Source organism: Lottia gigantea, assembly GCF_000327385.1.
Source record: "Lottia gigantea unplaced genomic scaffold LOTGIsca_61, whole genome shotgun sequence".
Taxonomy (NCBI): domain Eukaryota; kingdom Metazoa; phylum Mollusca; class Gastropoda; family Lottiidae; genus Lottia; species Lottia gigantea.
This window is the reverse complement of record NW_008710086.1, coordinates 27,160-49,808: the sequence shown is the minus strand read 5'-3', so window position 1 is coordinate 49,808 and position 22,649 is coordinate 27,160. Positions and strand designations below refer to the sequence as shown.

Here is a 22,649-nt window from a genome sequence, read left to right as displayed (position 1 = left end):
TAGAGTCAGAAAAACTAGGCTCTGTTTTATGGGGATTAGTTATAAGAGGCTGAAATAGAGCCAGATTTTTCAACTTAATAACACTCTTAAAAAAATTTGACTGTTATTAAACAGCTCATCTCTCAATTAAATTAGGCATTTACATCTTATTATTAAAGATTTTTTAAAGAACAAGGCCCTGAACTCTAAATATTATTATTTATATTTACAGCAATTAAAGTATTCATTCCAAACAGCTGATAGATTGTGTTTTGTCATGGAATATGTAAATGGAGGAGAATTATTTTTCCATTTATCTCGAGAACGAGTATTTTCTGAAGATAGAACACGTTTTTACGGAGCTGAAATTATCTCAGCGTTAGGATATTTACATCAAAATGATATTGTTTATAGAGACTTAAAGGTAGGGATGATATTTTATAAATTATATATTTCAACATCAAAATCTTCAAAAACTCTAGATATTGATATCAGGTATATTTATATATTTATATATATTGAAGAACAATCTTTGGTTTTGTAATAATGCTGTTTTTGGGTTTGAAATAATGTTTTGTGGGGTTGACATGATATTTTTGGGGTTGACATGATATATTTTTGGGGTTGACATGATATTTTTGGGGTTGACATGATATTTTTGGGGTTGTCTTGATATTTTTGGGGTTGACATGATATTTTTGGGGTTGACATGATATTTTTAGGGTTGACTTGATATATTTTGTGATTACAGTTAGAGAATCTCCTATTAGATAAAGATGGTCATATAAAAATAGCAGATTTTGGGTTATGTAAGGAAGAGATGTTTTTTGGGGCCAGTACCAACACATTCTGTGGTACACCTGAATATTTAGCTCCAGAGGTAGGTACATTATATTTACTCTTCTAGACACCTGATACCACTTTTCATTATGACATACTTACTCATTTATGATTGATATACTTCCTCATGTGAAATTCATTAACTGCTACCAATGTTTAGCCAGTATGTTGTTTTGATTCTCTGAATATATAGTCTTATTGATCAAGTTGGAGAAAGAATTTAAATTTGATATTCATTCTAAGAGGTAGTATTCTATTAACTATGTTTTGGCTGATATGTTTTATGGATGTTCTGTAGGTATTAGAAGACAATGACTATGGTAGAGCTGTTGATTGGTGGGGAACGGGTGTAGTTATGTATGAGATGATGTGTGGACGTCTGCCGTTCTATAATCGTGATCATGACGTACTATTTGAATTAATTTTATTACAAAATGTGAAATTCCCACGTAATCTATCAGAGGAGGCCAAATTATTATTGAGTGGTTTATTAGTAAAATCTCCTAAAGACAGGTCAGTTGGTTTTATGTTAAAGTCTTTATCATAATCACTATTCCTTGTTTGTCAGAGGTAGGTGAGGCTGTCATGGAAAAAGGGTCTTGTCATTCGGATGGGAAATAAACCAAGGGCTTGTGTGCTACAGGCTGTGCACGTTAAAGATCTCTCAACAGTTGGAAAGCAAAATAAGAGTAGGCCAATGCTGCTGTCCTGACAAAATTTCTCTCATTGTTCAATGCATGGTGTTGCTTGTCTTCATTAGTCCTAATAGAAACATAGGATGTAAAACTCATTCATTTCATTTATTGTTAAGTGAAATACCCAAAAAGACATTGTATTATAGAATTGAAATCACAAGGAGAAAAGTGACTGATATATATTATCAAAACTGAAATTTAGAAATAACTTTAGCTTTGTTACCATGGCTACCCTTTCTTTGACTCACATAACCAATGAAGTTTTTAAATATTTTGTTTTTGCTAATGTTTGGCTTTTAAAACATAAAAATCCAAAGTTTCTTAGTTTATGGTTGTCCCATATTGATTTTTAAAATGTAGTATTTTATTTTAGACTTGGTGGAAGTGAAAAAGACGTTCAAGAAATAATGGCTCATCCCTTTTTTGTCTCCTTAAATTGGCAAGATCTGTATGACAAAAAGGTAAGTTGAAATTTGACACCAGACTGACTCACAGAAGCACTGGATGTGGCATCAGAAAACTATATTTCTTGAGGAGGATTCCAATGGCACCAATCGTCCTGCAGACGACAATCTAACTCGCTACTGACTGAGCTATTCCACTGTCCTAGCAGTCGACAATCCAACTCACTACTGACTGAGTTACTCCACTGTCCTAGCAGACGACAATCCAACTCACTACTGACTGAGCTATTCCACTGTCCCAGCAGTCGACAATCTAACTCGCTACTGACTGAGCTATTCCACTGTCCTAGCAGACGACAATCTAACTCACTACTGACTGAGTTACTCCACTGTCCTAGCAGACGACAATCTAACTCGCTACTGACTGAGCTATTCCACTGTCCTAGCAGTCGACAATCCAACTCAATACAGACTGAGCTATTCCACTGTCCTAGCAGTCGACAATCCATCTTGCTACCGACTCAGCTATTCCACTGTCCTAGCAGACAACAATCCAACTCACTACTGACTGAGCTATTCCACTGTCCTAGCAGACGACAATCCAACTCACTACTGACTGAGCTATTCCACTGTCCTAGCAGACGACAATCTAACTCACTACTGACTGAGCTATTCCACTGTCCTAGCAGACGACAATCTAACTCGCTACTGACTGAGCTATTCCACTGTCCTAGCAGACGACAATCCAACTCGCTACTGACTGAGCTATTCCACTGTCCTAGCAGACGACAATCTAACTCGCTACTGACTGAGCTATTCCACTGTCCTAGCAGACGACAATCCAACTCAATACAGACTGAGCTATTCCACTGTCCTAGCAGACGACAATCCAACTCAATACAGACTGAGCTATTCCACTGTCCTAGCAGACGACAATCCAACTCACTACTGACTGAGCTATTCCACTGTCCTAGCAGACGACAATCCAACTCAATACAGACTGAGCTATTCCACTGTCCTAGCAGACGACAATCCAACTCACTACTGACTGAGCTATTCCACTGTCCTAGCAGACACCAATTCAACTCTCTACTGACTGAGTTATTCCACTGTCCCAGCAGACGACAATCTAACTCACTACTGACTAAGCTATTCCACTGACCCAGCAGACGACAATCTAACTCAATACTGACTAAGCTATTCCACTGTCCTAGCAGACACCAATTCAACTCTCTACTGACTGAGCTATTCCACTGTCCTAGCAGACGACAATCCAACTTACTACAGACTAAGCTACTTATTTGATTCTCTCTAATCACGAAAATAAGTATATTTTAAGATGTACTGTCTCTTTTTTTATAGATTCAACCTCCATTTAAACCTCAAGTTACGTCAGAAACAGATACACGATATTTTGACGACACGTTTACCGGAGAGTCTGTCACATTGTCACCCGTTCATACACAGAGCCATCTACCTTCCGTAGCCGAGGAAATGGAAGAACAGATGCCGTATTTTGAACAATTTTCGTTCCACGGAAGTCGTACCAGTCTGGGTTCTAGTAGGATGAGTGTAGAATATTCCTGGCAATCTTAACATATAAACTAGGTAAGTTCTGTCTTTTCCTTTTCTTCAGACCAAGTGGTGTATTTAAGTGCCAGGTGCCCTCAGGACAGAAAAAATGAAAAATTCATTATACTTTCAGTGCAAAAATCTCAGATGAAATTCTGCCTTCCTAGGTTAGAAAATTTTTCCAAGGGAAGGCCCTGACCCCCAAAAACCCCCCACCCCCATTGCCACTAGTACCCACCCATTGCAAGAACCTATTCTTATGTGGATTCACATGCACTTTTGAAATATCATACATAGTTTTTGATTTTAGCTTTTAATTTTCCCAATCAGATACAGAAGAGAAGGACAGTCCTTCTTAAAACACCATTCATTTTAAACAAAATATGACTAATAACAGCCACAGAAAGTTTTAGATTAATTCTTGAGGCAACCAATGTCTGATTTTAATTCAAATTCTGAAAGTTCAGAGACCTTTTCTAAAAAACTAAGATAAAAATCTACATTTAAATAAATTCTGTAATCTGATTGGATGATAGAACTATATTTAAAATCAATTTTAGTGATTGACCAATCAGATGACTGGAAATTTTAATTTTCATCTTAAGTTTTCGAGATTAAAACCCCAGTTCTATCAGTTAGTAAAGAAAATGTTTGAATAAGTATATATTTAACAAGTGTTATGTTATGTATAATAATTATATTTATATATTGTAGTATATAGAAGAAAGAATAATGTTATAATATTGGAACAATTGATGAAATGAAATGAAATAAGATATTATTATGGTTTTTAACTGATGTTCGTTATCTCTGATATCAATCAGTTTCATCATGGCAAGACGACAACACAGATTCTGTCTTCTGGTTAAACAGTGCTAATACAATGCAATACAGGCCACGTATTCTCGAAACGATCTTAGCACTAGGATATCCTAGAATCAATGTTAGAAGATAAGAACCTAGGATATCCTAGAATCAATGTTAGAAGATAAGAACCTAGGATATCCTAGAATCAATGTTAGAAGATAAGAACCTAGGATATCCTAGCACTAAGATTGTTTCGAGAATATGTGGCCTGGTGTTTTTCTAGTGTTAAATAGTCCCTAAACAGGAGAGTTCAATTTTATTTACACGAGCAGACCACTCTTTCTCAAAAGAGCTACCCTGGTAGTTAAAAATATTACAGAGAAATATATCACTGACAGTATATGTTGATAGTAAGGTTTTTTCAGATATGGGGATTCTATATCGTGTACGGATACAGCCCCTATTGGTGATTTTCAAGTTTCATCTAATTTTTGAAATATCTCATTGTATCAGAATTTTATAGGAAAATTTTCTGGTCCTTATTCTCAAAATCTGTCCTCAGATAAAACCCGGATTTGAAGAAATACAGTAATCTGATTGGATAATAAAACTAAATTGATATCAATTTGACCAATCAGATGACTGGAACAAGAGAACTATCTTTATCTTAGATAAGATACTTTATCTATAAACTAACAATAAAATTAATTTTAGTGATTGACCAATCAGATGACTGGAACACTAAAATGTTTTTACATGAAGTTTTGAGAATAAGGTTTGGGTTTATGAAATAATGGCAGATTTTATATAAGAAATCATCGTCGTGGAGTAGATTATTCATATCATTTTATATATCATGCATTTAAATCAAAATTAGTATTTTATAGTTATAGGTAATTTATTGGTCTTTATCAACAGGGGAATCCTTCGACTGGTTTTTTTGGATGCTTCCAGTTGTTAGAATTTCAGAATCTCTTAAATTCTATCATTCACAGTGTCTATCTGACTCCTTTTTTATAATTGAACTTTTAAGGAGTCACCTGTGGTATGATTGGTATCCAGGTCGATCAGAAAGTCCACTTTAACTGTAAAAATTGTGATTTTGAGTTAAAAACTTGGGTATATTAGATACCCTTACTATTGACTGGTTTTACAAGAGATTCTGGTGATATAGATTGATGCCAGGGCCTCATGTTACTTTTACAAACCCCCATCAGGCAGTCCTGTTTATATATAAACATATATGAATCAGACCCTGTATTCTCGAAAAGATCTTAGTGCTAGGACGTCCCAGGATCCTAATTTCTAACACTGTTTTTGGTACGTCCTAGTGCTAAGATCGTTTCGAGAAAACCAAATTTCTGCATTTCGGGTATTTGGAAAGTATTTTCAGAAGGTCACTGTTTCACAGAAAATGAAATCTGATTATCTAATTGGTCAATCACTAAATTTAAAATTAATTTTAGTGGTTGACCAATCAGATGACTGGAAGATTGAAATTATTTTAGTTAAATTTTCAACAATAAAACCTGATTAGTTAAGATTTGTAGGTTAATAAAGTAAAATAAGGAATCGGAATAATTTAAGAAACAAGATGAATATAATAAGATTATTTTAATATTAAGATTGTTTATAGATCATGATATCTATTAATATTACATTGTATCAATCTTTCATCTTTTATTATATCATGTTTTTAATTGTTAATTATCTTCAATATTTTAATTAATTGGTAAGATCTAACGATTTTAAACAGAGTGAACCTGGTATAACTTGTAACTTTATAATTCAGGGCCTTGTTTTGTGAAATATCGTAACTTTATGATTATCAAAAACGATCACTACTAAGAAATCTGATTAGTTTTGTTATACTCTCTTTTATAAATATTTATTCTCTCCTTCAACCAGGGGTGACACCCCCTTTCTACATTTCATCTGATGACAACACGTGTAAATTGTGTTGAAATGTTATGTACATTGTTAATAAAGAAGTGTTTTGGGTTATATGTGATTTCTTAAAACAGTGATATATTTAACCAATCAGATTTCTAGCTAGTTGTCAGAAACATGGTAGTTCCAACTACGTAGTCTACTGTGATTGGATAATCTGACTATAGATATATATAGACCAATCAGATTTCTAGCGTGTTGTTAAAAACAGAGCAATTTTAAAGTTATAACAAATGGCTGAGAACAGATTTCTAGCTATATGTAAGAAACATTGTAAAAGATGATATTGAATGTATTTCAGACTTGTTGTTTGTAATAATATAATATAATAATACAGTGTTATACAAGGTTTACTCTGGTTTAAAATGGAATCAAGGGGTTGTATCTCTAAAACTTGATTTCACATAATTTTAATAATCAATCAACAATTTTAAATTTATTAATTTAGATTTAATCAAGATTTTTAAAAGAGGTAAGAATTGTTATGATATTAAACTTTAGTCCCATGATTTTATAAAAACAGCGAATTTCTCTGATTTCTCTAGTTATTAAAATCTGGTGACGTATTCTCGAATCGATCTTAGCACTAGGATGTCCTAACTTCTAACATTGTTTCTAGGATATACTAGCGTCTAGAATGTTTGCAGAATACATGACCTGGATTGTATTTGTGTTAAATTTTGTGAGAAGGGTACTTGAAGTCAAGTTTTAGAGAAACTGGCCTGTGTTAAAATTTAGATCTAGTATTTGGTATAAATTCTGTAAATAAAGGTATCTCTGTTTGTTATGTTTTAACAATGTTTATTTTGTAAAAGTCTATGTTTGTCAGGTCTAATCGTAATTTTCATTCTTTCCTTCCGCACAAATTTTTCAAAAATCAAGGTTGGAATTTTTGCTGAAGGTTTTTTTTATGTAAATGTCTTTCATGCTTATGATGAATTAACATATTTTTTTGAAGTTTTGAAGGATAAGTTGAAAGTGAAGTTATGTTGAAATAGTGCTATATATGTTATATTGTATATAACAAAGCCTCAAGTGGTCGTCAAACAAGATTATAATTATCATCTCAATTGAAATCTGACTAGTTTTTCTACAAACTTTGGTAGAAATTTTCTTTTGAATGCCTTTTAACCAATCAAAGTATGTCATGTAGAACCTGTCTCTTTATAACATAACAAATTGTGGGAAACCGATATAGGTTGTATTATTCTGTTTGTTATGTTTTCAAAAAACAAATTCTACATGACACACTTTGATTGGTTGAAATACCGTCACCAGACAGCAACTGTGGTAGAAAAACATCAGATTACAATTGAGACTATAATTATAATCTACTTTTCAATCGATTGTCAGATAACTAGAACAACTTGGGTCAAGATTTGAGAAAATGGCGATTGATGTAGAGTTGTTTTTAAATCAGATTAATTGTTGGTAGACAGAAGATCTAAGTTCTATTTTATTATAAGAATTATAACTGGTTAAAATAATGTATAAATACACAACGAATCTTAAACACTAGTAGGTTTTTATTTTGTCCGATCTCTGATGCCTATTTTAGCTGAATTACTTCTCTTTATTTCATTATTCCTTGTTTCTAATGCTGTGTTTGATATCTGCTGTGAAAATAGTGTTTACAACTTTCTGAAACTTGTGTGCAAAAGTGGACACCTTTTGGCAATATTCACCACTTTATAACGAAGGTGGATGAAGAGGTTTTAACGGTGTTGAAATTCCTGCTAATTTTTGCAAATGGTGAAGGTTGTAGAAGTTGTGAAAATCAGTGTCATTTCTCCTTTTTCGCAACTTTCCAAAGTGGTAAGAACGAGAGAACCCCGATATCGAACGATAATTCACAATATTAACCCAGTAAACACGATAATCATTAGAGGTATCGAACATGGTACAAATTTCACAAGTGATAACTGCACTTAATTACTTTTGTTTTTTTCAATGAATATGAATGGAATATTGTAAGTATTGAAGATTTGTAAATATTCAGTCGGGAAACGTCTCGACTTATACAGGACAGTTGTTCGTCTCATTATTATAAAATTTACTGGAAGACAAAAGAAAGGTCATAATGATATATCAAATTTTCCAATACTGATATACTTTGTAAAGACGTCACAGAAAGTCTGTGTTAAATAGACTTATAATTCAACAAAAATAACAGTAGAATATTTGATAAGTTTATTGACCACAGTGTCTGGTAAGTTCTATCAGTATTTTCAGAAGTTACTTTTCTTTTGTCTTTCTGTAAATAAAATATTGGTTGATTTTAAAGCCTTGTAAATTGTTCTTCATGAAATAATGGTATTGTGGTATGCCTGCTACAGTATCGATACATGATGTGCTAGACGTATTGTGGTATGCCTGCTACAGTATCGATACATGATGTGCTAGACGTATTGTGGTATGCCTGCTACAGTATCAATACATGATGTGCTAGACGTATTGTGGTATGCCTGCTACAGTATCAATACATGATGTGCTAGACGTATTGTGGTATGCCTGCTACAGTATCAATACATGATGTGCTAGACGTATTGTGGTATGCCTGCTACAGTATCAATACATGATGTGCTAGACGTATTGTGGTATGCCTGCTACAGTATCGATACATGATGTGCTAGACGTATTGTGGTATGCCTGCTACAGTATCGATACATGATGTGCTAGACGTATTGTGGTATTCCTGCTACAGTATCAATACATGATGTGCTAGACATATTGTGGTATGCCTGCTACAATATCAATACATAATCATAAGATGTGCTAGACGTATTGTGGCATTTAGTATCGATACATAATCATAAGATGTGCTAGACATATTGTAGCATTTTGTATCGATACATGATCATAAGATGTGCTAGACGTATTGTGGCATTTTGTATCGATACATGATCCTAAGATGTGCTAGACGTATTGTAGCATTTTGTATCGATACATGATCCTAAGATGTGCTAGACGTATTGTATTTAGTAACGATACATGATCATAAGATGTGCTAGATGTATTGTATTTAGTATCGATACATGATCATAAGATGTGCTAGACGTATTGTGGCATTTTGTATCGATACATGATCCTAAGATGTGCTAGACGTATTGTAGCTTTAGTATCGATACATGATCATAAGATGTGCTAGATGTATTGTGGCATTTAGTATCAATACATAATCATAAGATGTGCTAGACGTATTGTAGCATTTTGTATCGATACATGATCCTAAGATGTGCTAGACGTATTGTAGCATTACGTATCATGTTGTATTGATTTACCAATATCTGGTGCCAGTTCCAGACAGAATTCAGTGTAAAAACTAGAATCTTATATATTATATTTGAATGTTATTAGGGGAGGTAAGTCATTCACACTTTGTGCATAGGTCATCTGGGATTTTTTAGGAAATTTATTTCAAATTACTGTTGCTCTTTGCTTTTTTATTTAACTATAGTACAGCTGCCATTAGGTTCTTTGTAAAGAATTTTGGTTGTAACATATTGAGATAAAGTGATGTTACGAAAGCACAGACAGACTTTTTTAAGGGTTATTTTTTGGAGTTTAGAACAGTTCTTTACTGTTTAAAACCAAGCATAAGTGTCAGTACTCTTGCCCAGAGTGTGGATGACACTCTCTCTCTAATCTCATGTATTATATTGTTACTAGCTGGTCTTTTAAACTATGTATTTGTATAATAATAATAATAATAATAATAATCATCATATATCACTATATAGTTGTCTTCTTATTTTAATAAACCATCTGATCTGTCCAAGTGTAGACTGGGACAAATACTTCTTCTAGTCAATAGGTGAAACTCTGAATAACAACATGTTTCAGGTCCTGTTTCAGTTGTCTGACGATCACATAGCAACTCTGAGTAACAACATGTTTCAGGTTCTGTTTTAGTTGTCTGAATATCGCATAGCAACTCTGAGTAACAACATGTTTCAGGTTCTGTTTCAGTTGTCTGACGATCACATAGCAACTCTGAGTAACAACATGTTTCAGGTTCTGTTTTAGTTGTCTGAATATCGCATAGCAACTCTGAGTAACAATATGTTTCAGGTTCTGTTTTGGTTGTTTTATGATCAGATAGCGTCTCTGAGTAACAACATGTTTCAGGTTCTGTTTTAGTTGTCTGAAGATCGCACAGTGTGAAACTCAAGGTAGGGGCTGAAAACCTAGACACCCAATAGGTCTGTTTCCGCATAGGATGGGATATCAGTGATGCAGTGCTGACATCAAAAAGCGTCCAGATGTTCTGATTAGACAATAAAGTGAGGCTTTCACTTTTTACCACGCGTGGCATATTGCCGTTTGAATGGATATTCGCTATTTTCCACGCGTGGTAAATATCTCTTGCCCCCTTGTCTTTTTATTCCAAAATAAATGGCAAATGTCATGGAAAAGCAAATAAAAAAACTGCTGAAGAAGTCAACAAACATGGTGTTATGTTCTTTAAAGTTTGAGTTGTTTTGATGAGAGCAAATACGATATGTGCGCTCATTTATCATTTAACAAATCGCTCTACTTTCATTTTGGTTTGAACTCTTGACCCCAACCTTGAACTCTAGTCACATGTTGTGGATGTGACGTCAGATGTTAGACCAAAACATTGGAGAAGTTATCACTCTTAAGCGAAGTCTGTCTGAATTTCGCTCTTATTTTTTTACGTCTGTTTGAAAAATTTCGTCCAAAATGAAGTCGGAACTTCAGGAAAGCCTGGGGAAAACTTTTAAACAAAGGAAAAGCTTCGGTAAGTCCTTGTTTTTCACAAAACATGGCCCTAAATGTGTCATTTTTTTTCTTTTAAGTTGAAGCCCATTCATGATGAAAATGGACACCCCCTTACATTTAAAGTAAGCCATCGTCTGGCAAATTGAATCAACAAAATAGTTAACTGAGCTAAATTAGGGTGACAAATGGGTCAGATGATAACAGATACTATACTATCCTGTAGTTTTTATTTTAATTGTAAAATTTGTTCACTTTTGACAGTTTTTGTGACAAAATGTCACCTGATTTTTTTTCTTTAAAAAAAAGATAAAAGGTAGCTTAATCTGTCAAGTAACTTTACATCATTTGATTTAGGATCATCTGGACACAAAGAGTTGACTTATGTCTGCAGTATTTGATAATACCAAAATAAAGTAGAGGTCTACTGACTGTTAAGATCTTTCCCCATAAATGTCAGGCTTGCGTAAATTGTGTTGAAATGTTATGAACTTTTTTATTTACTTATCAGTATGTGCTCTCTGCTTCTAAATGTCTGCCAAATTTTATATCTCTGACCCACAGGCATCTGTTTTTACCGATAGTCGACTCTCTCTATAATAGAGATGGTCGACTATTGATAGAAACAGATGCCTGTGCTCTGACCTAATCAAGAAATTGAACAGAATAATAATTCTGTATAAACCTATGTCACAACATTTTATTTGTATTTTTTAGCCACAAGAAAAGAAGAAGTTGGTGGAATCAGATCAAAATTCCCCACCAAAATTCCTGTAAGTTCTTAGAAACTGTTAAGACTTAATGTTATTTAGTAATTATTGGGAGATGATGTTTCAATCCAAGAAAAAAAAGGGAAAATAACGATTCTGAAACCCAGACAGGAGGCCTACTTAATGGACTAAAGATTTATTCAACTTTGACAGTTTTGATAACTGCTTCAATTTCCACTTTTGAAAATATTTATTTGTTGTTTTGTTGTAGGTTATAGTAGAAAGATATCATAAAGAAAAACAGTTACCCATTCTGGATAAAACAAAATTTCTCGTCCCCCAGGAACTTTCAATGTCTCAATTTGTTACAATTATTAGGTAAGTAGACAGTTTGGAGAAATCCAAATATAAAATGTAATGATATCTTGAAAATAATGACAGTATACCTGATTGGCCAGTAAAGCGGCCATTTCCAAATGACACCACATCACATTAGAGGCTTCAAGTTCTATTATTTGGACGTTTTATCTGATTCACACTCGGTGTTCAAAGGGTTAAAGTTGGCCCATGATAGCGAGATGGATTGTCATCTGCCAGGTGATAAGGTGCTGCGTGTTCAAATCCTTGTCAAGATAAGAAAAATTCTTATGCCAGTGCTATCGAGAGTCGATCTGGGTTTAGCCTTTCATACCTCTAATACAGATTGTCAGTAGACATCATTCAAGCTTGAGAAATATTTTATATTTTTTATGACAGAGAAAAAGACTCGGCCCTAAAGACTATGAAGAAGTTTTTATTTTGTGTGTAGAAATTATGAGTAAAAATATCTTTAATTGGGTGAAAATTAGGCCTGAGTGCAGTAAAGTAGAAAGACTGTCGTCCTGTTGTTTCTATAGTTCTCTATATTGATTAATTATCAGCTAATTAGAGAAACAGGTGATGGGTAGCTAACAAGTTGATTGTGACACAATGTGTTATAAACATCCTATATCGAATTGTGTAATATATTCCTGACACATTAAAAACACAAGTTATAGAAAAATTAAATAATAATTAGGGGTGGATACCTTTACAAAGTTTCTATCTGGTTCTCACACCTCATCAGGAATAAAATGATACTTCATTTCATAATTGATATATATTATAATTTCAGAAACAGAATGTCCTTAAATGCCAACCAAGCGTTTTATTTAATTGTAAATAATAAAAGTATATCTAGTATGTCGTCCATGATGGCTGAGATATATAGAGATGAGAGAGATGATGATGGCTTTCTGTATATGACGTATGCTTCCCAGGAAATGTTCGGTTGTTAATATTGAATTATCTGGTCACTAACTTGTTTACAATGTATTTAAACTCGGACTACACCTACAGCGTAAATTGAAGATATAGTCATCTAAATATTTAGAAATTTAAATGAAATGGAGATGTCTATCTGTCTGGACCTGTGTGTCTAAGAAAATACTAGGATGTTTACTTCATTTTGATCAAAATTGACTTCATGTAGATTTTATTTTTACGTTCCCATAACTACCTGATAGAACTCAATTTCAACTTTCATTATCATTTTTAGAATTTGACATCTGGTTTGTCTGCAATTAATTGAGTCAAATTGGTTATGAAACCATTGTAGTAGTGAAGCAGACCATGCTCATTCTTTTTGAATCACCTGATGGTTTAAAGGAGTCCACTATTATACTACCTTGATTTTTGTCATATTTTGGACGAGATTTTTGATTGACCGAAGTGTCTTGTTTGTACAGATTTTTGTTAAATAGGATATACCTGTAAAAGGGTCTTTCCATAGTCACTTTTCATTAATTGCATACAAACTGTATATCAAATTTTCATTCTGAAGAGTAACTCACTGTTTATAATATACCCATAGTTGAAATTGAGATATATCCATGGAAACAAACTATATAGATGACTATATCTCCGAGAATTTATAGGGTAAGACACTTTCATGAAATTTCATCAGAATTTTATGAAAATATGAATATTAAAAAATGCATATGCTTACTTCTGTTGAAGTCCAAGCAATTTAAGGTTGGGTGACCAAAATGTAAATTTAGGTGTTTCATATTTTGTTGATTGCAGGTATCCACTTGCCATCCATAATCTGTCCAATATTGTTATGCATCTCGTGTTCTGTGTCATTTGATATTCAACCAATCGAATGCTCCAACTATATATCCCAACTCAGTTGTCTGAAGATCACATTGCGTGAAACTCTGAGTAACAACATGTTTCAGGTTCTGTTTTGGTTGTCTGAAGATGACATAGCGTGAAACTCTGAGTAACAACATGTTTCAGGCTTTGTTCCATTTGTCTGAAGATCACATAGCGTGAAATTCCGAGTAACAACATGTTTCAGGTTCTGTTTTAGTTGTCTGAAGATCACATAGCATGAAATTCTCGAGTAACAACATGTTTCGGGTTCCGTTATGGTTGTCTGAAGATCACATAGCATGAAATTCTCGAGTAACAACATGTTTCAGGTTCTGTTATGGTTGTCTAAAGATCACATTGTGTGAAACTCTGTGTATCAACATGTTTCAGGTTCTGTTATGGTTGTCTGAAGATCACATAGCGTGAAACTCTGTGTATCAACATGTTTTTTGAGATTATGTTATAATATTTCTATCCTGACTCTATACGAGTATTTCTATGATATTTATTAATATGTTCAATTACTCTTAATGAGATATTTTGTTAATAGAACCGCTTTGTTTAATGATTTGTTTCTTACCACTTTTAAATGAAATGAAATGAATGGAGTTTTACGTCCTACTTTTCTGCATCTTACCACTTTTAAGACAACAATTATGACATGGGACGAAATCAAGTGAACTTGATTAAGAGAAGACGATTGTTAGATCATGGACGAGAAGTGTATAAACCTGTAGAGAAACATGAAACAAAACATCTAGATCTGTATCTGAAGCAGATTAACTTCCACAATTAAAACTGTGTCCAATATCTCCCAGTTCTATAGCAATAACTTGTATTGTATTTATTAATATTCCACTTTGATGTATATTATTACTTTTTCAAGGGGAAATTCTTGATTTCTGATCAAAACTTTGATAAATAATACTCATAAATCTGATTGGTCAATTAGCTGAATTTATTTATATTGACCAATCAGATTAAAGTATTGTCTGGATAAATGAATGTTGTTTGTTGTGATTTTGTGAAATATTTCCTATGTTGTATTCTGCTTAAATCAAATCTTAAGGGGTTGTGAATACGGTGCTTTAAATTTGCCAAAATATTGCTAACTGTCTAAATATTATACTTATTATAATACATACTATTTAGTAACAAAATATATTAAAGTTTAACATTATATTAAGATAACTGTTTAATTGATTGTAAAGAGTTTTGTGTATCAGGAACACAGATAGTATCAATTTACATCATTCAAATTTTCATGACGTCTGTGCTTTGTCTCTGATACACATGAAAAACTTCTCTTTACAATCTCTTTAAGATAATCTTCAATGGCATTAATTATATAAAGACAGTCTCAATTTCTGTTAAAGGGACCAAATTATGTTTCCGCATATCTAAGAGGGACGCAGAATTTTCTTTGTTACTTTTGATATTTTTTTCTTTAATAATTTAAATTATTTTTTGTCTGAAATATTGCACTAGTTTTTTTCTGCCATCGTGTCTGTTATTTATGTATAATTATTGTTTGTGTTTATTTGTAAATATTCTGAGAGTGAAAATTATTCTTGCAATATAGACCTCTTTTTGAAATTTTTCACTGTAATTAGTAATACATTGTGCCTTTAATTTGACCATCAGTTGCCTTGACATTAGAATTGTGATACAAAGTTATACACTGTTAGTTTTCTAGCCTTGTTCTTCCAGTTCTTGGGTTGTATGAACCAATGTTTAAGATTTATAAAAGAGGTTTTCAAGCCTATTTATGTGTATCAGGGATGCTAATAGCATCAATGTGGTCTGTATTTGCACTATTCTGAATTCTGATCCAACAATGTTCCTGTTATTCCAGAGAATGACATTGAAAGTAATTATAGTCAAGTCTTTCTAGAATTGCAGGAACCTCAGATGCCTGGCATGAAATTACAGATAGTGTAAATAGAAGCTATACAAAGGCACATTAGACCCATACAGAAAACAAGAATGAATTAAATAGAAGCTATAAGTATCCTTGATACACAAGAAAAGTCTAGAAAATTTCCTTTTTAATTTTCAACCAAGACATCTAAACCACTGTGATAAAGTAAATTTCTTATAAAAATATTGTAAATAAATATTCTCAATGTACAGAATGTGTTGTGGATGAAATTATTTTAATCTCTCGTGTCTGTCACATCAGCACCCATCACTGTCTGGATTCTTCTCATTAATTTATTTAAGAGCAATACTGAATAGATTCTTTGCAAAGGTACTATCATCTTCATAATATCAAGCTATTACGAACTTTGTACTTTCGCCTCGACTACAATGGTAACTTTTCTTGTTTTATGAAAGTTTGTAAATGCAGTGATTTGATTAGATTGCACGTTAGTTTTTATAGCCAATCACAGTCCATCTATTGGACTCTGATTGGCTGTATTCACTGGTGTACAATTCAATCAAATATATGGATTCTGTGATACAAGAAAGGTGACTATTACAGTCAAGGTATAAGACACAGTTCGTAATAGTTTGATATTGTAAAGATGATATTAGATTGATAACGTAACGACACTGTAACAAGTGTAGAGGGCATTATCTTGAGCTACTCTGATATCTCCTTGTTTGTCCTTCAGTTGATTCCTTCCTCAAATAAAATGGATTGCCTGGGTTTATGATTTGGATCGGACCTTTAATGAGCATAAAAATATCTTTGTTTAACTGTTACATTATTTCTTTCACAGGATAAATCAAGATAATACGAAAATTTTATACATATATCATATATTAACCCTTTAAACCCTAGCGGCCAGTTTACCGGCTGTTACTAAGTGACGTCATACAACATTAACGTCATACGCTTTTACTTTTATTACTTGGAGTTCAGGGTATATGATGTTATATTTTATTACACTCAGGGTTTAAAGGATTAAGATATCAATTCAAAATTACAATCAAAAATATATATGATGGTCTATCTGTTCTAACACATGTTGGTTTCAAAATGATGTAAAATAAAATGCTTTCAAGAGAAATGTTCCTGAGATATTGTTAATCTCATTTAATAAAACATTATAAAGTCAGTGATACAACAAGGATGCTTTTTATATTTCAGATATTCTTCGAGAATCACAGACAAAACCCAATCCCCAAAAAAATTCCTTTCTACAGAAAAAATACCTCAAAATTGACAAAGTATCTCAGTGATTTAAGCCGCAGACACTTCACAGTCTTGGTAGACTACTTCAGTTGACCGACTGCAGGCACACCAGGAGACAAAAAATCTCCAGTCGGTCATTTTCCACAATGTCGATAATCACGTGGGGATCATGTACTTGAAAGGAAAATGAATCTGATTGGATGATGATGCTCTGTCTGGCAGACGATAAAATAATCGGCAACAAATATTAAAATATCCTGTTGGCAACGCAATAATCTTGTTGTGGAAGAACAGGCACACGTGACGACAAAAATCTTGAAATCTGCTGTATCTGAAGCAAACCACTTCAGTTACATCATGGAATAAGTTGCCTCCCTTGATGAAGAAATACTAAACGAAATATCCAGATTTGTAGATTAATCAGTTTGCCTGTATTCCTTTTTAAAAGCACTACTCTTGGAATGGTGTGAACACAAATTAAACACAAGGGATGCTACGGACATTATTATTATTGTTTATACTTATTTTGTTTATACCAAACTTGAAACTGAAAGGAACATAGCCTGTTCACTGATCTACATTATACTTGTTTCTTTAAAGGTCATGGTTCACTATTTTCGGGGTTGATTTGAGCCTTGAATTTATGTAAATAGTCTTCAGAAGTATTAGAAAAATGAACGAAAATTGCCTTATCCCTTGTAATATATCTCAAACTAGGAAATTAATTTTTTTTCCCCACTAGTTTATCCTTATTTAAACCCATTTCTCCAGCCCTTCTATGTTCAGTTATATATTAACACCTCACTGTGTAGACCACACAACATAATATTACTGTCTCTGATCACAGACAAGCTCACTATAAACTTTCTCACTATTTTTTATCATGTATTAATTTCAACTTCTTCAAACTTTCATTTATAGTTTAATTTCCTAACTCTTGGTTTGAGTAAGTTGTTCTACTTCTTGAGTTTTTTGGGCCTTCAGGGCAGCTTCTGCATCCCTGACACTCTTTGGTCTGGCATCGATCTTGCTGGGAAAAAAACAATAACAGAATATCATGGCACTGTGTCCTTTGAGTTTTGAAAAAAAATTAAAAATTGGCAAAGCTGATGAAGAAAGGAGCAACTTTCCTCGCGTTCCCTATACCTGAGTATATGTCGTTTAAGACTGTCCATTTCTGATAATCATTCTAGACAATTATGTATTGTAAACAGGTTTTCTAAATTTTTCATGTTACACCATTCCAATTTTCAGTCAGATGTCTGTGGTTCCTGCAATTCCACTAAATGTTTTATGACGTCACTAATTGCAAAATATGCTTGTATCACATAAGGCATTTAGTTCTAATGGAATTGCAGGAACCACTGACATCTGATTGAAAATAGGAATGATGTAATTTGATGCTATCAGTGTCCCTGATATACATGAAAAGTTAAGAACCTTTTAACACATGGCCATTTCCCTGTAAGTCTGGTTTGGATAAACATAAAACCTCTTTACAATCTCTTTAAGCAGTTTTCAAAATCGTGTAGGAAGGAAAAGTTAACCAAGAAATCTTTCTACTTACTACACAGAGACATAATTCTTCTTTCTTTCTTCTTTAGCAGCTTTCTTAGCCAAATCTTTCTGACATTGTTCAGACGACTGGTACATTGCCCGGACTGCTTCCGTAAACTCTTTATCAGGTAAAACATCCAGAGATATCTGAGTTTTTAAATCTAATGACCAGTAAAACCTGTAAATATCAAATTTCAATTTGAAAAAAAATCATATTTCATTAGGCTAGTACTTGACGATCTGTCTACATGTTTGTCCATGATCAAACCCCCCTTGGTAATGATTTTACCAGGATAACAATTTACGTTTTATAGGATTCTTTCTACAAGTCGGTTTCTTAAGCTCTTAGTTTCACAAGGATCTTGTCTATCGGTTTCTTAAGCTCTTAGGTTCACAAGGATCTTGTCTATCGGTTTCTTAAGCTTTTAGGTTCACAAGGATCTTGTCTATCAGTTTCTTAAGCTCTTAGGTTCACAAGGATCTTGTCTATCGGTTTCTTAAGCTTTTAGGTTCACAAGGATCTTGTCTATCGGTTTCTTAAGCTCTTAGGTTCACAAGGATCTTGTCTATCGGTTTCTTAAGCTCTAGGTTCACAAGGATCTTGTCTATCGGTTTCTTAAGCTTTTAGGTTCACAAGGATCTTGTCTATCAGTTTCTTAAGCTCTTAGGTTCACAAGGATCTTGTCTACTGGTTTCTTAAGCTTTTAGGTTCACAAGGATCTTGTCTACTGGTCTCTTAAGCTCTTAGGTTCACAAGGATCTTGTCTACTGGTTTCTTAAGCTTTAGGGTTCACAAGGATCTTGTCTACTGGTTTCTTAAGCTTTTAGATTCACAAGGATCCTGTCAACCGGCTATTCCTTGGCCAATCCTCTTGGTAATGATTTAACAAAAATATATGTTCTACCAGCTGGTCCTCGGTGAAATTATTATTTGCTTTCTCTAAGATTTAGATAAAATATTGAACATACTTATTCATATTAACATATTCATCATTATTATCATAAACTTTCTGTAAAAATCTATCACCATCATCAAAACGTGGTGCCGTTCTGAAAATTATACAATATCAACTATTAAATAGAAATATTAATACAGAACCTGAAACATGTTGTTTCTTACAGCTTAATGCTGTGTGATCTTCAGGGCCTTGTTTCAGAAAACAAAATTCTTACCATTAAATTTGTTCTGAGTTTGATATTTTTCACTGTAAAATTCCACTCTTACGACAAATTCTTATTGCTGGATTTTTTTAGAATCGTGGGCTTGACTCAATTGTTTTACGTGATCATTTCTCTCTAATTCTGAGTTGAAACACTGTCTTATTGTGGCATTAGAATAGCTCAGTCGATGGGGAGTTAAGATTGTCTTCTGCTTTGTGGTGCCGTGGGTTTAAATCCTATCGAATATAAAAACTTGATGGCCACGTGTCAGGTTTCAAACCCTATATAGAAAAAATACCAAGATACATTCTCCTAGTCCTAATCAATCAGATTAATTAAAAATAAAACTTACCGTAAAATATCAAAATATAATAAATAAGTAAATATAACTAAACCAATGGGACACAAGACAGCTAGTCTGAAGGTATAATTGTTGAACTCACTGTCTTCTGGTTGAGTTGGAGTTCTCCTATCATTATAATACACGCACAATGAGTCAATGAATAACAACAAACACAAGAGAATATATGATGGTATAACACACTTCTTTAATAACAAAGTACTTAATGTTTCAACACAATTTACACGTGTTATCATCAGATAAAATGCTTAGATAAATATCATCTAATGACAACATGTGTAAAAATGTTGTGTACTTTGTTATTAATGAAGTGAGTTATATAATAATATATTCCCTTGTGTTGTCTGTTATATGATCTTCCTGTCTCGAAATGAATTGGAGTTTTACATCAGATTATTTTTCACTTTATTATTTTACATTTAAATTATACCTGAAAATATTTCTAAAGTATGTTATTTATATCTATGTATCTACTTGATCAAACTGAATTTATTTTAAAAGGGTTAATTAAAAACAGAGAGTTCTAATTGTTAATTAAGAAGTTTGACCTAGTTTGGTGATTTATTAATTTAAACTTTTAGAATACGCAAAATTGAAAATTTCAACCAGTTAACTTACATTTTATAATAAACTGGTTTTGGTACACCGTACGGCATACCTGTATCATATTCCCATCTCCCTTCTCGACTACTCAATGTGGTATACGCTTCACTAATCTTTACAAACTGACCATGTTTCTTCGGATCATTATTATGTTTATCTGGATGTAACTAAAACAGATTGAAAATATCCATCAAAACTAAAACAGAACCTGAAACATGTTGTTACTCAGAGTTTATGCGATCGTCTGACAACTAAAACAGAACCTGAAAAATGTTGTTACTTAGAGTTTATGCGATCTTCTGACAACTAAAACAGAACCTGAAACATGTTGTTACTCAGAGTTTATGCGATCTTCTGACAACTAAAACAGAACCTGAAACATGTTGTTACTCGGAGTTTATGCGATCTTCTGACAACTAAAACAGAACCTGAAACATGTTGTTACTCGGAGTTTATGCGATCTTCTGACAACTAAAACAGAACCTGAAACATGTTGTTACTCGGAGTTTATGCAATCTTCTGACATCTTTAAATTCATTTAAAAAACAAAATTCTTTCCAGCATTTCTTTATATTATAACAAAAATAAAAACCCATGAATAGAAAGGTGATTTCTACCTACCTTTCTTGATTTGGCATAAAAGGCATTTTTAATTTCTTCTTGAGAGGCATTTTTCTTCACCCCGAGAACTTCATAATGAGAAGCTGAGGCATATCTGAAAATATTATTTTAATTTTGAGAAACATTCAAGCTTGTTGAAATTTATCTGTGAAATTCCTAGTTTGAGATACTTCTGAAGGAACTATGCAATTTTGTACATTTCTAGTACTTCTGAAGACTATTTACATATATTCAAGACTTAAATCAACTCCAAAAAAAAAAAAAATAGCCAACCTGTCCCTTTAACTCGAGAAAACTTGCCAACACAAATTAAAAAAAATCTATACATACCCTCTAAAATTGTTGTAAAAAACGGTTGATGTAGAAATTATCTTTCTACTGAGAAAACTATTCAAACTAAATATAATCATTTTGCCCAGCTGTTTCTGATCAATTCAAAATTAACACACGTTAGGTCCTTGATAATTCACCATTATATCTCTTGAGTGGTGGATATTTACTGCAATTCAGAAAAAAAAAAAAGATTTGAATGATATATAAAACCAGAGATCACTTATTAATTTAAGTTATTGTTAATTGATTAGTTTATTGTTTGTTATTTGTTATTATTCTGTTATTATCATGTTATTACCTACCCTATTGCTTCCCTTTTAGCAATGTATTGTCATGTCTACCCCTTCTTTCCTCATTTCATCTGAAGACGACCTGTGTAGATTGTGTTTGTACTTTGACTTTGTATTAAGGAAAAGTGTTATATCATAAGTCGTTCCCTTGTGTTATTTTTCAAGCTTATATAGAATATAAAAGTTTGCTTTACATGGTGTATTTCTGTTTACCTGACTCATGCAGTAGGCCTGCACTTTATGAAAGAAATTATTGTAGTGTTGTTGTGGCGATTTGAACTTTTTTTGAAACTCTTTACTCTTCAAGTCTTGCCAAACACTGATCTAGAGTAATTTACTCTCACCTTGCCCACAATCACATCTTTACGAATCAAAGGCTGTTTGACAGTTTCTAGATAGTCAGGCAGAGACTGGGTTAGTGTCACCAAGTTTAAAACTAGGCTATGCCTTCCCTTCCTTCATTTTTTTTTTTATTTTCCCACATCTGTGTGTGTGATTAGATTAAGACCCACCGATTTGACATGGAAAAATTCGTACTAGATCTAATACTTTCTGGCTATAAAAGACATAAATTCATTGTCTCATCGAACCTATCCATTGCAATTTCACATATAGAAACTGTATCAACGCTTACCAAGATGACCGAACTTAACAGATCTCAAACAGGCTTCAAAATTCACTTTCCAGTTTCTGACATGTCGACCATTTC

The 22,649-nt window shown here is 33.1% G+C and overlaps 3 protein-coding genes across 3 annotated transcripts; 2 read left to right on the top strand and 1 right to left on the bottom strand.

Moving 5' to 3' along the window:
* Nucleotides 1-256: 256 nt before the first annotated feature.
* On the top strand, nucleotides 257-886 carry LOTGIDRAFT_166758 (hypothetical protein; the record flags this gene model as incomplete). The annotated part of the gene is made up of 2 exons (XM_009064204.1): nucleotides 257-403; nucleotides 731-886. The coding sequence occupies 2 exons, from the start codon at nucleotides 257-259 to the stop codon at nucleotides 884-886; spliced, it is 303 nt and encodes a 100-aa protein (XP_009062452.1).
* Nucleotides 887-10,847: 9,961 nt separating this feature from the next.
* On the top strand, nucleotides 10,848-17,281 carry LOTGIDRAFT_194600 (hypothetical protein). Its single transcript, XM_009064203.1, has 5 exons — nucleotides 10,848-11,009; nucleotides 11,705-11,760; nucleotides 11,969-12,075; nucleotides 12,851-13,932; nucleotides 14,055-17,281. Exons 1-4 carry the CDS (start codon nucleotides 10,952-10,954, stop codon nucleotides 13,011-13,013), a joined length of 384 nt encoding a protein of 127 aa, XP_009062451.1. The 5' UTR covers nucleotides 10,848-10,951; the 3' UTR covers nucleotides 13,014-13,932; nucleotides 14,055-17,281.
* Nucleotides 17,282-17,833: 552 nt separating this feature from the next.
* Nucleotides 17,834-22,649, bottom strand: LOTGIDRAFT_235183 (hypothetical protein). The gene is made up of 8 exons (XM_009064202.1): nucleotides 22,575-22,649; nucleotides 21,648-21,816; nucleotides 21,318-21,411; nucleotides 20,712-20,863; nucleotides 20,085-20,201; nucleotides 19,541-19,621; nucleotides 18,582-18,749; nucleotides 17,834-18,044 (listed from the first exon to the last, which is right to left on the bottom strand). The coding sequence occupies exons 2-8, from the start codon at nucleotides 21,725-21,727 to the stop codon at nucleotides 17,945-17,947; spliced, it is 792 nt and encodes a 263-aa protein (XP_009062450.1). The 5' UTR covers nucleotides 21,728-21,816; nucleotides 22,575-22,649; the 3' UTR covers nucleotides 17,834-17,944.